Source organism: Anolis sagrei, chromosome 2, assembly GCF_037176765.1.
Source record: "Anolis sagrei isolate rAnoSag1 chromosome 2, rAnoSag1.mat, whole genome shotgun sequence".
In the NCBI taxonomy this organism is placed as follows: Eukaryota; Metazoa; Chordata; class Lepidosauria; order Squamata; family Dactyloidae; genus Anolis; species Anolis sagrei.
This window is the reverse complement of record NC_090022.1, coordinates 272,792,244-272,809,082: the sequence shown is the minus strand read 5'-3', so window position 1 is coordinate 272,809,082 and position 16,839 is coordinate 272,792,244. Positions and strand designations below refer to the sequence as shown.

General features: G+C 39.2%; 2 protein-coding genes across 2 annotated transcripts in view; one reads left to right on the top strand and one right to left on the bottom strand.

Moving 5' to 3' along the window:
• Positions 1-1,352: 1,352 nt before the first annotated feature.
• LOC132767118 (granzyme A-like) lies at positions 1,353-7,853 on the top strand. Its single transcript, XM_067464859.1, has 5 exons — positions 1,353-1,500; positions 3,126-3,270; positions 4,579-4,720; positions 6,090-6,356; positions 7,695-7,853. The coding sequence occupies exons 1-5, from the start codon at positions 1,353-1,355 to the stop codon at positions 7,851-7,853; spliced, it is 861 nt and encodes a 286-aa protein (XP_067320960.1).
• Positions 7,854-9,860: 2,007 nt separating this feature from the next.
• The window catches only part of CDC20B (cell division cycle 20B), a 32,778-nt gene continuing 25,799 nt past the window's right edge, over positions 9,861-16,839 (bottom strand). The window contains exons 9-13 of the mRNA XM_060761490.2: positions 14,587-14,681; positions 13,632-13,857; positions 12,901-13,026; positions 11,083-11,200; positions 9,861-10,006 (exon numbers count right to left, since the gene is read on the bottom strand). Of these exons, the coding sequence (XP_060617473.2) occupies positions 9,861-10,006; positions 11,083-11,200; positions 12,901-13,026; positions 13,632-13,857; positions 14,587-14,681 (711 nt within the window). The remainder of the gene's footprint in view (positions 10,007-11,082; positions 11,201-12,900; positions 13,027-13,631; positions 13,858-14,586; positions 14,682-16,839) is intronic.

The following is a 16,839-nucleotide window of genomic DNA, read 5'->3' as shown; positions in this document are numbered from 1 at the left end:
AGAAGGAGGTGTTAACACAAGAGTACTATAGCTAAGCTTTCTGCCAAAAAGCAGTTAATGCAAACACAACTTAAAAGGGAAAATAAATTAAAAAGGTGAAAATACACAATTAAAAACAGACACCCTCAATAAAAGGCTTTTTGGTTGTTAGTGGAAGGAGAAAAGAATCGATTTAGTCTCTCTTAGCAAGGAATTTCAAAGATATCAAAAACGTCCTTGCCTGTATTTTCACTAAATGAGTTTTCCAAATATGTTAGAAAGGGGCTTTCACCTGAAGAACATAAAACTTATCATTCATGCTGTCTCATAAGGGAGATTATCATTGTTGTTTTGCTATCAATTCTGTTTTGATTTATGGTGGCTCTAAATAAGAGACCTCCAAGATGCTCAGTCATCAGCTGCACTGCTCAGATCTTCCAAGCCCAGAGCTGTAGCTTCCTTGACTGATAATATGTTTTTAATGATTTTATATGGTTTTTATCATGTGTGCTGCATGTATTTAATTCTGTTTTATGACAGTTGTAGCACTGAATTGCTGCCAATTGTGAGCCGCCTTGAGTCGCCTTCGGGCTGAGAAAGGCAGCATAGAAATACAGAAATAGAAAAAGATGGGAAAGCTGAATTTACCTCTGTTTATGTATTGTCTGTCCATTAATTGATTAACAACATTGGATGTTTGCCGTAATCCACCGTGAGTCCCCTTGGTGAGATGGAGCAGAATATAAATAAAGTATATTATTATTGTTAATAATATGTCAAAATATATTATTTCAAAATTAAAGGGTATGTAGATTCTACTTGTTAAACAAGTAGCTCAATATGATATAATCTTGACAAGAATAAGCCGAGGGAGGCTTTTTCAGCCTAAAAGGGGGGGCTGAAAAACTAAGCTTATACTCGAGTATATATATAGTACATTGAATGTTGATTTGAGCAGTTTGTGACCCCTATGGAGAGCTGTGCATTTCTACTATACAAATGATACGCTATAAGCTGTTCTTCCTATTTTACAGCTCTCCAACTGATATATATGGCCTAGTTACCTATTGGAATGTCAGCATTAGAAAAGGAAAAACCGTCCTATAATGCAATTCCAGCTGTCACTAGAGGAACAGACTAGTGATGTCATAATCAAGTCAGCCAATAGTGAGGTTATTCTAAAGTAGCTCTTCAGAATTACAGTTTTCAGCCAACTTCAAAGAACTTTTCAACATTAAGACGACAACAGCTACAGCAATGATATTTTCTCTCCCTGTTAAGGTTTTATTTCAAAAAAATTCAGAAAAAACAAAATTTTAAGGTCTAGAAATGATCTGTCTGTCCAGTACACATATTTCTGAGATTATAAAAGAATGCTCTTAAGAAGAAATGCAACTGTACTTCCTTCATATGCTTTATGTACTTCAATGATCTCATTGTGGGGAAACAGAAAGCATAAACTATGGAGCCTGAGTTTATTGTGTGCTTTTCTATGGCCAATTTCCGCCTTACAATACCGAGGTACGTCCTATCTATACTCATGTATGTTTCTCACTGTCCAGATTTTCCCCCATTCCTGTATTGGCAGTATCTGCCCAGAATTGGCAGTAGCTATCCAGAATTTTAGACAGATTTCCTTCCTTAGTTGTTATATTTTAAATATATATTTATTTAGAGATATAATTTGCATGTAATATGACACAATGTATATGGTAAGACTACAAAAGAAAACAAAATTGTAAACTAACATTACAACTCACATTAACATACTATACTAAAACATGCATTTTAAACAAAAACAAAATAAGGGAAGGCAATTATTTTACAGTTCTGAACTAATGAAATAGCTCACAAAATAATGTATTTCCTTTGAAATATATTCAAATTAACATATACATATTTAACCCTACTATTGTTCAATTCCTACTCTTGATCATTTCACTCATTAATTCCCCCCAAAATAATTATTAATTCCATATCCTTTTATAAACAACCTATCAATTTTCCTTAATCAGAACCATCACGACTGTTTAATTAATCAATCTTCTTGTGACGGAATAGCCATGTCCTTCCATTTCTGGTCATGTGGCTGTGATCATATAATGCAGTGGTTCTCAACCTTTTTTTGACCAGGGACCACTTTAACCAGCTAACATTTGACCAACTACCACTTGACCAGGGACCATTCTCCAACATTAGTACCAAAAGAGTTACAAATCAGTTTTTAGTCAACTTTAGATTCAGTTTGGTTATTTGGGGTGCTGATTCAGAAAATTGCATTGGATAGACCATCAGCTCTAGTTTCTGATACAGAACATATGCCATCCAGTAGTCACCATCTGCTCACCCACAGAAAGCCATATTTAATAATCGAGAGCTGATGTGGTAGTAGTAATCTTTCGTAGGTAGTTAGCCTCTCCCCGCCCAACATCCTCATTTCCTCGGTACTATAAGAGGGTTTCGCAAGACCATTCGCTTTCATTGCCATGTGGTTTTGAGGCAACGGTGTAGTAATGGTTAGGCTGTGGACCATATTTTCGTTCTTGGGGACCACTGGTGGTCCATGGATCACAGGTTGGGAACCACTGATGGATGATTTTATTCATATTTCTTCTCCAACTGTTCCATCCATCAAACCCAACAAAAATTGGTTTCAGCTTAAAGTTTAACTTCAAAATGTTCTGCATCAGTAAATCTGAATCCATGATGAAAAGCTGCCCTTTTAATTACATTTCCAACACATATTTTTGTACATTTCAGACAGATTTTTCTGGTGCTGAATATAATTTATACATTATCTTATTAAAATGCCCTAAGAATACACCTTAAAGTGAGTTTTAAGCTCTTAGTCCTCATTTTCTAGCATTGATTTTTTTCATATATTATGACCAATATTTTGAGCCCATTTTATCATACATTATTTAACTTCTTCTCCTTCCATTCCCATTTTCAACAATAAGTTATACATCTTAGCAGTTAGGTGCTCCTTCTCAATGCACAGCTGTACTTCAAATACTTTGTTGACTCAAAACCATAGATTTTTTTAATTATTTGATCCTAGCCCATTGCTGTGGGGATATTCAACATCTGCCCTCGCCCTCTGCAATCTATATGATCCATTTATTAGAATGATTTATTTCCCATAGGTTATCGTTATGATGTGCCTGAAAAAGAAGAAATCAGACCACTTATAAGACCATACATGGTTGGTCTTTTCAGCAGAAGACGTTTATTATGTGCCGGGACTTTGGTAAAAGACAACTGGGTATTAACAGCAGCCCACTGTTTTCCGTAAGTTCTGATAGGCGGTCATGCTTTTTACAAAGTGTCCCCTGGCATCTCTTCTCATAAGGTCTTCTTCAATCAGGGATCAGGTTCCACTTCGCAATAGGAACTCATGGTAGCATATGCTTGCCAGTGATAGGGTCTGCGAAGCTTAAATGAACAAAACAACCTCTGTAGCTTGTAGATTGAACAGTGTAATTTCCCCCAACTATCTCAATGTCTCAAAATGAGACATTCTAAGAAAAATAAGATGGCAGCAATGGCAATTATCTTAAGAGATCTTGCTACTGTTCCTCGTCTACTTGCAGACTGGGCAGAAGTGAAGCATCACTGTCTCATGCCCTCAATCAGTCCTCACTGGTGTCATAAATCCTTCAACTGTCCCAACTTGGCAGGGTCGGTCCCAGTTTCTCCTTTCTCCTCCCACTTTCTCTTTTTGTTTTCAGCTTATTTCAGTTGTTCAAAACTGAGTTCAAAATGCAAAAGTAACATGCACTCAATAAACTTTGCAGAGGCACTGGAAAAAGGGAGGACAGAATCTTGCCCTTCCAAGTAAACTCAGGCAAAAGCAAACTTCTGTAGCCTCTTATAGCTTAGATGTTCTCCATCAGGCATGTAGCCAGGGAGGGGGGGGGCTTGGGGGGCTTAAGCCCCCCCCCCAAATTCTCATGGTGGTTCACGAAAAGGCCTTACTGGTGCATTATTTAAACTGTTATGTTTATTCATATCATGATCTGATCACCATACTCAATATATCCCATATGCATGGGGGTATTGGGGTAACAATACAAAAGGTTTGCTAGGCTAGACCCTCTTTCACTCAGACTCACCCCCCCCCCCCCCCCCCCGAATCGAAATCCCGGCTACGGGCCTGTTCTCCATTATTAACTTTTACAATCTGGACCACACTCTGATGTTGCAGATATGACTCCTGCCCATTTGCTTTCCCTTTCTATTTGGATACAATCCAAACAGCTTCCAGATCAAGACAGCACAAAGTGGATGGAGGATGCTCCTGCATCTCATTTTTCTTATTTCAGGTGGATTGCAATTACAGCAGGATAACAATGGGATTTGTCACCTCTCATTCCAAGGAATGGAAAATCCGGTCCAAGCCTCAGATCTGGGGACCCTACACCCAATAGTGCTTGCTCCAGTATCAGCTTTGAGACAAAGAATGATGCTGGGGGCAACGGGGAAAGCAACTTACTCATGATCCGTTCAGAACCAAGAATGACCCAGCCCCACTCCTGAAATGAAACTACTCCCAGTTAAAACCAAATGTATAGTTTTACACAACTTTTATCTTTGCAGGAATGAAGATACCTACGTTATTCTTGGAGCTACTTCACGAACAAAAAGAGAACAGGGAAAGCGTGTTGCAAACATCACTAAAACATTTTCATATCCAGGCTTTAATCTGCTGACATATGAACATGACATTATGCTTTTGCAGGTAATCTTTTTAAGTGAACATAAGGCACAATATCTAAAACCGTCTGTATAAGCTTCCTTCTTATCAAGTAAGGTATATGTCATAAAAAACAATGAGTCCCAGTGGCGCAGTGGGTTAAACCCTTGTGCTGGCAGGACTGAAGACCAACTGGTCAGAGGTTTGAATGCGAGGAGAGTGAGTTGAGCTCCCTCTGTCGGCTCCAGAGGGACATGAGAGAAGTCTCCCATAAGGTAGTAAAACATCAAAAGATCTGGGCATCCCCTGGGCAACGTCCTTGCAGATGGCCAATTCTCTCACACCAGAAGCAACTTGCAATTTCTCAAGTCACTCCTGACACACACAAAAATGAAAACAATGTCTGAAATTGGATTAAATATTCAAATGGAAATTGTAGAACTGCCCTACCATTGTGATACTTTATTTATTTACTTCATTTCTACCCTGCCTTTCTCGACCTGAGAGGGGACTCAAGGCAGCTGACAAATCCAGCAAAAATGCAATGCCGCACAGGTAAACAATAAAACACATCTCATAAAAATATAAACAATCTAACCATATAAGCAATTAAAATGCAAAACAATCTATCAAAACAGATTAAAAACCGCATATAAAATGCCGAGTCATGATACCAAGCATATCTCTACTTGACATATTTATTTATCATACATAGACCCAAGCTGTGGGCGTGGGTTTACTGATAATAGCGAGTAATCTACTTCATGGTTGGATTTCATGTGCAAGATTATATTCTAAGATAACATCTTTTCATTGGTATCAGCAGATGTTATGGTGGGGAAAGTGCAGCAAATTGATATGTAAGCTGGGAAAGTGTAACTTTACTCCCTGCTTCGTGTGCTAGATATATTAACCAGTTTGGTGTGTAGCATATATGTAAAACAGAAATGTTTCATGCACCAAAATATGTGTCTGTCTCAAGTACCAGTTTCCATACCTCTGCTCACTGGCTTACGAGGAGGAGGAGTTGGTAATACTATCATTATACCTCTGATTAATAGTTACCATCCATATCCATGCGCTGCTCATCCCACTAGCTCAATAGATTTCTTGAGCAATGATCAATCCATTTGCCCCAAGGAACTGGGAAATTGTTGTTTCTGTTCAATGTCTGATGTTTTGTCTTATGTCTGTTGTAACAGGCTGTGTTTTTCATTTCATTTTAGTTGAAAGTCATAATTTCGTGTTTATATGTTGAGTTGTTTAAATTTTGTTAGTATGGATGTATTGTTGTATTTGGGCATTGAATGTTTGCCTTTTATGTTTGGAATCTGCCCTGAGTCCCTCCGGGGAGATAGAGCAAAGTATAAAGTGTTGTTGTTGTTGTTGTTGTTTTCTTTTGTAATTCATTCAGATTCAAATAAAAGGAAGGTTCACTGAAAATGGAAGAATTGTTCCACTTCCCAAAGTTCCTGAGGACATCAGGCCAGGAACTCTGTGTCGAGTAATTGGATGGGGAACTATTCATCAAAAAATGGGATCTGACATATTGCATGAAGTTAACGCCACTATATTTGACAGAAGAATCTGCAATGACCAAAGACACTACCATCAGGAGCCTGTTGTGACAGTGCATATGCTGTGTGCTGGTGACAAGATAGAAAAGATGGACAAGTGTTTGGTAAGATTTCCTTTTAAAACCAATTCTACCTACATGGAGGGCTAAAATTAATGCCACTGGCCTATACCAACTCAGTAATATTTAGTCTTTTCGCTGATTGCCTGAAGAATCAATTAAATGTAAGTACATTTCTCTAAAACAGTATTTATCAACCTAGGGGTTGGGACCCCTGGGGGGGTCGCGAGCAGTGTCAGGGAGGTCACCATAGACCATCAGAAAGCACAGTATTTCTGTTGATCATAGGGGTTCTGCGTGGAAAGTTTGGCCCAATTCTATCATTGGTGGGGTTCAGAATGCTCTTTAATTGTAGGTGAACCATAAATCCCTGGAACTACAACTCCCAAATGTCAACGTCTATTTTCCCCAAACTCCACCAGTGTTCACATTTGAGCATATTGAGTATTCGTGCCAAGTTTGGTTCAGATCCATCATTGTTTGAGCCCACAGTTCTCTCTGGATGTAGATGAACTACAAAACTCAAGGTGAGTGCTCACCAAACCCTTTCCGTATTTTCTGTTGGTCATGGGAGTTCTGTGTGCCAAGTTTGGTTCAATTCCATCATTGGTGGAGTTCAGAGTGCTCTTTGACTGTAGGTTAACTATCAATCCCAGCAGCTAAAACTCCCAAATGACAAAATAAATCCCCCATAACCCCACCAGTATTCAAATTTGGGCGTATTGGGTATTTGTGCCAAATTTGGTCCAGTGAAAGAAAATACATCCTGCATATCAGATATTTACATTATGATTCATAACAATAGAAAAATTACAGTTATGAAGTAGCAACAAAAATAATTTTGTGGCTGGAGGTCACCACAACACGAGGAACTGTATTAAGGGGTCACAGCATTAGGAATGTTTAGAAACACTGCTCTAAAACTTGGTATTTGTTCTTTATATTTTCTGAAAGTTTTCTGATAGAATTATAGAAGTTTTTTTTTTCCATTTGGTTAAAACAAGGTGAATACTGAATGCATCACTGTTCGTAATATTGTGCCATCTCATGTGGCATGTGCTTTTCAATTAAAAGTCTGATAAACTCAGTAATAGGAAGAGCTGGATTTTTCACATTCTTTTCAAAATATGTCTGAAGACCTAATGCAGTTTGACACTACTATAACTGACATGGCTCCCTACTATGGAATAGAAGCTGTAGTATTTAAAGGTCTTCAGTCTCTTGCCAAAAAGTGCTGGTGCCTTGATTCTATAGCATCAAACCATAGCAGTTGAAGCAATGTTGAACTGCATGAATTCTGCAGTGCAGATGCTCTCCTAGCTGCTGTGTCTATATCAGCTTCTATTGGTAATGCCATAGTCTCCTTCTTCCTTGCTTTCCCAGGGTGATTCCGGCAGTCCTTTGATATGCAATGGAAGACAAAGAGGCATCCTCTCCTTTGTTAAAAAATGCAATGATCGCAGGTACCCTGGCATCTATACTCGGCTCACGAAGGACCATCTCTTCTGGATGCAGACAGTAATAGAGACTCATCAAAATTGATTTTATGGTACTCATTCCTATATTGCTTGATGAAATTTTTCTCCTTTTTAAGCTTGTGATTTAGTTCATTTCATTCATCTAGTATGTAGCTGAATGACAACTTCCATTTTCACAAATGAGGAAAAGAGATATTCTTCCCTAACCAAAGGTAGTATAGGATAAGACTATACTGCTCGGACCTGATTCTCTCATCTATTTCCAATGCACTAGCAATACAACCAAATGATGTTATCATGAACAAAAAAGTATATGAGTCAAATATAGAACTGAAATTCAAGTCCAGAAAATTGCTTGACCTTCAACTATGATCCAGCCCTAGTCCTAGAATTGTTCCTTCAAACTACTGCAATCCTAATTTGGAGATCCATAGAATGCAAATCCATTATGAGATCCATAGAATGCAAATTGAAGTCAAGTTAGTATTGTAAAATTCTTTATAATTAAAACATCAGTGGTTAACTTGGTTAATGAATTTCCATTTCAGGGGTGCATCCATGTTCTCTGGTTTGGGCCCACAATGTAAAATCACATGTACTTCCTGTTTAATCAATCCACACAGTCTTGCCAGAGAAAGAAAATACACAGATGATCAATAAAGAACAAATAGTTTACTCTTCGTAATGCAGAATAACATATGTACAATCATGTGAACAGTTGCATTAACTCACATAATGTCCTTTTAGAGAGATTTAAAATTGTCTTTCTTTGTCCATGTGGACAATCTTCCTCCAGTAGCTCATGAAACAAGAGCACACTCTAGAATGTGCTCTTTAACTATCACTATTCACTTTTCCACATAATCACCGGACAATTGGATACATTTCTGCCAACAATGAACAAGTTTTTTGAAGCTGTCACGGAAGAAGTCGACACTCCAGAAGTTTCCACAACCAGTGTCTCACAGTTCTCTCAACGTCTTCATCAGAAGCATAATGATGTCCCCACAGATCTTCTTTCGTTATCATCATCATCATCATCATCTTTAATTACCTATTAATTGCCTTCCATCCGAGATACTCTAGGCGATTTACATAGCGAAATTGTACAGAATAAAATACATACAAACAGATATTAATAAATTAACAAAGATCAAATGTTTCAGTAAAAAGCCAGGTCTTAAGTGCTAGAGTAAAAGGCCCCAAGTCGCGCATGGCTCTCATATAGAGTGGCAAGGAATTCTATAAGGTAGGGGCAGAAATAGAGAAAGCCCTGCGCCTGGTACTTTCCAAATGCACTTCTCTAGGACCTGGTATGTAGAGTAAGTCGCGCTGGGAAGGACGTGGCATCCTCTGATGATGAAAGAAGGAGAGACAGTCTCTAAGATAGGATGGACCCTGGCCGTATAAAGTTTTAAAGGTCAGGACTAGCATCTTATACAGACCACGATAATCAATTGGAAGCCAATGTAGATGTTACAGCACTGGTGTTATATGGCATTTCATAGGCGATTTTGTGAGTAACCTGGCTGCAGCATTTTGAACAATACGGAGCTTTCGGGTCATAGACATCGGAAGGCCAATCTGTCAATCTTTTGCTTGTGAAACTCGGTGGTTGCTGTCAGATCACGTCCAACTCTTTGTTAGTCACGCAAGCCAGATGTTCCCACCTCAACATCTTTAAACTTCTCACCCAACGATGCACAGTACTCACATCAACACAATCACCATAAACAACTTGCATTCTCTGATGAATCTCCTTTGGGGTGACACCTTCTGCTGTCAGGAATTCAATGACTGCACATCGTTTAAGTCACATTGACCGACCATCTGTGCAGGGTTCCATACTTCGCACTTTAACAACACAACTGTTCAATGCTAAGGCTTCCTGCCAAAATGGAACTGTAGAGGAGAGTCTACTGAGCAAGCCAGTACATGTCGCATACCAGTACTGCCATCTGCTGAGGAGTTACGAAGGTGGAGGCATTACTCTTCATTCAACTCTCATAATTCTCTGCACTGTGCTGGATTAGATAAAGATTGAATAGCCAGCAGTGGGAATATATCATTGTTAACTTGAACGGTTTTCCTGCTGAAGGTCCACCATCCTTGCTTCCATCTGATACTTCCATACATAAGCTATCTCATCAGCTGCAGCTGTAAAGATCCTGTTTCCTTCTGGGCTCAGAGCCATATGCAGAACTCTTCCTTTGTGGTCTAACATTTGGAGGTAGAAGATGAAGAGAGAAAAACAATATATGAAATAGCAACTAGATCTCGTGCTCACATGAAAGAATACAACAATTTTTAAAGGCACTATCCATCTTAAGGTCTAGTTTGCCATTAAGTACAACGCATACACACCCATTTTTGCAGAGATACATTCCAAGACACACGCACACATTCTATGGATACCTGAAACTGTGAATAAAAGTGAACCCTATATTTTGACAATACTTGGGCTGGAAGTATACCATAGAATTACACTGGAGGACCTAGAGAGACTCACAAACACTTTTCAGATGCTTTAAAAATATACCAGTTCTTCTTTTCTCCTCCCAACTTTCCCTCTTTCTCCACAGCTTACTTCAGTTACTGCAAATTGAGACAAAAGTGGTTTGCACTAATTTAACTCAGCCTGAGGGAAAGGAGGGAAGGAGTCTTGCCCTTCCCTGAGGGCTCAGGTCAAATCAAACTGCTGCAGCCTCCTTTAGATTATGTGTTCATTCTCATTAATAACTTTTGCCATCTTGATCACAACTATAATGTTGCTTGGACACATGTGTCCCAGTTTCCATCTGTGGAATGTTGGAGGGTATGATCCAACAATATTTTTACATTAACATGTATGAGATCATCCACACGGAAATCAAACTAGGGATAACTTTGCAAGAAGACTCCCTGGGAATATAGTGTGTGAAAATATGCTCACTGCTCATAGGAAATGATGTTGAGCAAACGTGTGACCAGACATGCTAGCTGTGGTTATCAGTGTGCTTACTGTAAAATGGTGTTTTATTTTTCACGGTGTCTTGGTGGTTTTAAGAAAAGTAGTATAGAAATGCTAGAAACAAATATAATGCACAAATAAATAAAAACTATGATTTCTAAGAATAAAAAATACCCATTTAAAAGCCGGTTGAAAAAAATCCCCCAAGTTCTAACACATTGTAGTTATCTCACATGCAGAACTAGCTTGTGCAAGAATGGAGCAAAAGATTCAGATGAGATGTTGCTGAGCAAATGTGAAAACAGGCACAAGGTCTGTGGTTTTCACTTATCAACGTACTTACCATGAAGTTCTGCTGAATTTGAAAGTACAGGATATCTCCAGATGTTCACCTTATTTTGAGGATGGCCTTGCCCGGTCACTATTTCTTTGGTATTTGGTAACCACACCAGGGAACATATCTGGAGTATGTTTTTAATTTGAAAAGCCCATTTTATTTTTTGTAGAAAATAGTTTCTATTTTTTTTTTATTTGAACTTAAAAATCTTCATTAAAATGTTTAGCACAGTTTTGGCTACAATTGTTTTTATTCTACAAACTACAGACCAATAATAGACCAATAATGCCAGAGTGGATACATAACCCAGACCCAATTTCTGCTTTCAAAGAAGAAAAGCCATTTGGGCAGGTGGCGATTTGGATGGAGTAATAACAACAATGGCTGTGTGCTTAACCTTTTCCCACCTTGTGTTCTCTCTTTCAGTTGCTTCCCAGTATCCTCTCCTCATCAAACTGAGTCTGAAATTCAGTTTGTGGGTGTTTTGAGATGGGGAGGACTCAATGGCAGTGTAAGCTGGAGCATAGGGAAAAAGGATGGGGAAAGGGTTAAGTGCCCCAAAGCTTTTGTCCTCAACCATGTCCATCCTGAAGTTTTTTTTCTTTCTTGGTTTCCTTCTTCTTTTAAAGCTTCACTATATTTATTTGTGTATACCAATGGTTACCAACCTGTGGTCCATGGATCACCAATGGTCCAAAAGAACAAAAATATAGTATATGGTCTCACCATTACACCATTGCCTCGAAACCACGCTGCAACGAGGGCGACTGGTCTCACAAAGCCCTCTTATAGTGCTGAGGGGAGAGGCTGAAGGGGAGAAGGGGAGAGGCTGACTACCCTTAAAAGATTACTACTATTACATCAGCTCTAGATTAATAAATATGGTTTTCTGTGGGTGAGCAGATGGCAACTACTGGATGGAATATGTTCTGTATCAGAAACTAGAGCTGATGTGGTCTATCCAGTGCATTTTTCTGAATCAGCACTCCAAATAACCAAATCAAATCTAAAGTTACCAAAATTGATTTGTAACCCTTTTGGTACTAATGTTGGAGAGTGGTCCCTAGTCAAGGTGGTCCCTGTTCAAGTGGTCCCTAGTCAAAGTGGTCCCTCATCAAAGTGGTCCCTGGTCAAGTGGTTCTTGGTCAAATAAATGTTGAAAACTACTGGTGTATACAGTCATCTCTCTTTACCCTTGGAGGATTAGTTCTAGGACTCACTCACCCTATGAATGCTAAATCCTTTAGTCATCGTATTTATTTATTTATTTTTTACATTTTTACTTTCATTTCTGCTCCCTCTGTTTGATCAGACTGAGTCATGCCATGATTCACCCTTTGAGGGATTCCTTCTGTGTTACAAATTGCCATAGCCTTAGTGATGAGAGGCAAAAAATGAATTAAGCACGCACCATTTAAAGTGGTTGTCCATCAGCCAATGCCAGTCTACAAGCTTCCTTGGAGCTCCAAAAATGAGACACAGGAGTTGGAGAAGGTGACAAAGCAGGTTCCAAGGCACATAAACAATTCAACCTGTTCCAGTTCTCAAACCTTTTTTCTTTTCTTTTTCTTTCAATTGTTCTTAATTGTTTTTATGGAAAATTTTCAATAAAGATTATATTTAAAAAACCGGAACTTACCAGGTATGCTGTGATTTTAAAAAAACTGTTAGGCATGATGTTGTCACATTGTTTTCTCTTGTTACTTGTACACCAACCTGGATAATCACTCATTTCTTTGAGTTAAGTATACTGCTCTTTTGGTATACTGAAGTACTATGGGAATTGAAAGGCTAAAGCAGGAAGTTTTCACATTATGGTTTTACCTGAGATTTTGAATTTACAGTCCCAAGGGTTTTCATGCTGCTTATGTTCCAGAGGCGTAAACATCCGTCTTGCAGTCCACCTCCCGTGGCAATTACACCAGATTGCCATGGACACCACTTCATTGCCTAATGAGAAAAAGAGGAGCACAAGCACAAAATGATGGTTCTCTAGTCCTGGACAGGTATGTCAGGCAACAGATTGGTTATTACAAAAAGAAATTCTATAAAAACACTTCCAGGCTAAATAAGTAAATTGTCAATGTATGTTATTTATTTATTATTGGTTTTAATAGTTCTTAATTTTTAATTTTTAAAAATTATTTTTTATTATTACTATATTGATTTATACCTTGCTTTATTTCTTCCAAAGAAGAATCAAGTGTGTCTCCAATCCTTTTTATTATTCCTTTGTTTTCACTTAGATAATCTGTGTTTAGTGGGAAAGCATGTTTCATTTTTAAAAATAAATATATGCATATGTATGTGCCTTCAAGTCACCAGTTGATTCATGAACATCATAGGTTTTCTTTGGCAAGGGATACCACCCGGAATTCACTGAGGATCCCTTATCCAAGTAGTAACCACAGCTTCTAAGATCCGACAAGATCTGGTACCTTTTGGATATTTGTATGTGCTACGTTGCACAACAGGCATTTTCAAGTTGGCCACTGCAAAACAACAGTGGTAAAACATCTACTTGAACTACATATTTGTAAATTATTTTCTCCTACCTTGACTGCAGAGGAATGGTGTATGGTGGTCAGTGGTGTACACTGCATAGTCACACCTAGATCATGTGACCAAATATTCAGTAAGCCATCGCTAGAACCACATGCTAACAGTTTAGTGTCTGGTGACCATTGCAGGCTGCTAATAGTCTGTTTACTTTGCCGTACTATCCCAATGTAATCCTGGGCTCGAATGTCATGATGAAGAATATATCCCAGCCTTGAGCCACTGTGGACAATAGCAAATAACACTATTTAACATGAATGAATTTCATATCTAGTAGTTCAAGTAGCAACCAAAAAAAGTTGGGTTGTTGTGAGTTTTCCTGGCTGTATGGCCATGTACCAGAAGTATTCTCTCCTGACATTTCGCCTGTATCTATGGCAGGCATCCTCAGGGGTTGTGAGGTCACAACTTCCGAGGATGTCTGCCATAGATGCAGGCGAAACATCAGGGGAAAATGCTTCTGGAACATGGACATACAGCCCAGAAAACTCACCACAACCCAGTGAGTCTGGCCATGAAAGCCTTTGACAATACAAAAAAGAAAGATGGCTTGTGAAAAAGTTCCAGTTTTCACCTCAACCAACACACAATTTTGGTTAACACAGATATGTATCTGATAAGTTTCAGTATAATCTTAATCTACCCACCAAAGGTTGAACTGGAAAATGAACCACAGTGTTGAGTCACCGTATCTGTTATTCGTAGATGGAATCATATAACGATATGTGGAAACATTAAACCCAAACTGAACATTCTTGATCATAACTGCTGTGGTCAAGGCAGCATGTTTTGGTAATAGAAACGGTCACTATCCTGAAACTCTCTTATTTCATGCACTATGTTTCTCCAAGTAAGCTAATGTAAAACCTATCAGGACTATTTCCATGGAGCCAAATCTGGGGGGAAGACCAGCAACAGAACTGAAGGGCACAGATATACTTCATTGCTCACCTGCTAAGTACGTATCCATTCCAACTCATGGCTCCGATGACAGATTTATGGCCAGACATAGTTCTCAGTTTCTTTTGAGTTTCAACATCCCACAACTAGCAGCAAAAAAAATTCAATAATCACATATTTATATTTCAATTAGCACAGTTACTTTGCATTTAATGTTAAGTTTAATTTAATGCTCAGATGCCCTTTTGCCACTCTTGTGAATCTCCATTGTGGTGTGCAGAGGCTGATTCCTTCGGAGGCTTATCGACACCTACCATTGCTGCCGGGTTCCCTATAGCTACTTTACACCTACCTCTTGGCCGTACCATCATCAGCGACTGCATTCGGAACTGTCCTCCATTGCAGCTCCCTAAACACCCACCATCTTTGATGACAACTGGTCTATGGGCCTGGACTACTTTGGGAATGGGAGGGTGCCTTCATCTTGCACTTCTTTTTATATACTACCCATCTAATAACTTGTAAGCCAATCTAATAACTTGTACAAATAATTTGTAAGCCACTCTGAGTCCCCTTTGGGCCGGCATATAAATATCATAAAATAAATAAATAAATAAATAAATGAGTTGATTATTTTTGCACACTAATTTCTTACTTCATAAAATACCAGTTTCGGTGGAGAGGAGGTTAAAGCATTAGCTTAAGTGTTTATTCTACTTGAACAGAGGAGGGAAATCAATATCCGCATCCTTTTAATTCCTGATGATTTATTCATTTATTTATTTAAAATTTTAATATGCCGATCTTCTCTAACCTCCATAGAGGGACTCAAACTGGCTCACAACAGGATTCAATAATAACAATACAATATAAATACATCATACAATAACAACAAATTAAAATACATATGGATTAAATTTACAAATAAGCCAAATCGCCAAGATAAAATCATGTCCAACTCAGTCCATGTGTGTGATCGATAACTTTGTTCTGTAGCCGGTCTCAACCATTACTCTGGGAATGCGTCCTTCCATAGCCAGGATTTCACCAGCCTCCTGAAGGACAGGAGGGAGGGGGCAGATCTGATCTCAATTGGGAGAGATTGAGATCAATTGGGACTAATGCTTCCTCTTCATCTTGGAAAGAAGTGACAAGTGGAGTGCCGCAGGGTTCCGTCCTGGGCCCAGTCCTGTTCAACATCTTTATTAATGACTTAGATGAAGGGCTAGAAGGCATGATCATCAAGTTTGCAGACGACACCAAATTGGGAGGGATAGCCAATAGTCCAGAGGACAGGAGCAGAATTCAAAACGATCTTGACAGATTAGAGAGATGGGCCAAAACTAACAAAATGAAGTTCAACAGTGACAAATGCAAGATACTCCACTTTGGCAGAAAAAATGAAATGCAAAGATACAGAATGGGGGACGCCTGGCTCGAGAGCAGTACGTGTGAAAAAGATCTTGGAGCCCTCGTGGACAACAAGTTAAACATGAGCCAACAATGTGATGTGGCGGCAAAAAAAGCCAATGGGATTTTGGCATGCATCAATAGGAGCATAGTGTCTAGATCTAAGGAAGTAATGCTACCCCTCTATTCTGCTTTGGTTAGACCACATCTGGAATATTGTGTCTAATTCTGGGCACCACAATTCAAGAGAGATATTGACAAGCTGGAATGTGTCCAGAGGAGGGCGACTAAAATGATCAAGGGTCTGGAGAACAAGCCCTATGAGGAGCGGCTTAGGGAACTGGGCATGTTTAGCCTGAAGAAGAGAAGGCTGAGAGGAGATATGATAGCCATGTATAAATATGTGAGAGGAAGCCACAGGGAGGAGGGAGCAAGCTTGTTTTCTGCTTCCTTGGAGACTAGGACGCGGAACAATGGCTTCAAACTACAAGAGAGGAGATTCTATCTGAACATTAGGAAGAACTTCCTGACTGTGAGAGCCATTCAGCAGTGGAACTCTCTGCCCCGGAGTGTGGTGGAGGCTCCTTCTTTGGAAGCTTTTAAGCAGAGGCTGGATGGCCATCTGTCAGGGGTGATTTGAATGCAATATTCCTGCTTCTTGGCAGGGGGTTGGACTGGATGGCCCATGAGGTCTCTTCCAACTCTTTGATTCTTTGATTCTATGATTCTATGATTCTATGAGAGTTCCATAGCCGAGGGGCCACCCCAGAAAAGACCCTGTTGCTCGTCCCCACCAGACGCGATTGCGAAAGTGGCGGGACCGAGAGCAGGGCCCCAGGGATTGGAAAATAAAATACGAAAATAAATACCTTTCTAGACATTTGCTAGGTCTTC

Bases quoted from the DNA above. Each gene is read 5' to 3' on its own strand.
- LOC132767118 (XM_067464859.1), top strand. From the start codon at position 1,353: ATGCTCTTAAGAAGAAATGCAACTGTACTTCCTTCATATGCTTTATGT. The intron at 1,501-3,125 runs GTACGTCCTATC...TATTTCCCATAG, and splicing joins TTCCGCCTTACAATACCGAG to GTTATCGTTATGATGTGCCT. The intron at 3,271-4,578 runs GTAAGTTCTGAT...TTATCTTTGCAG, and splicing joins ACAGCAGCCCACTGTTTTCC to GAATGAAGATACCTACGTTA.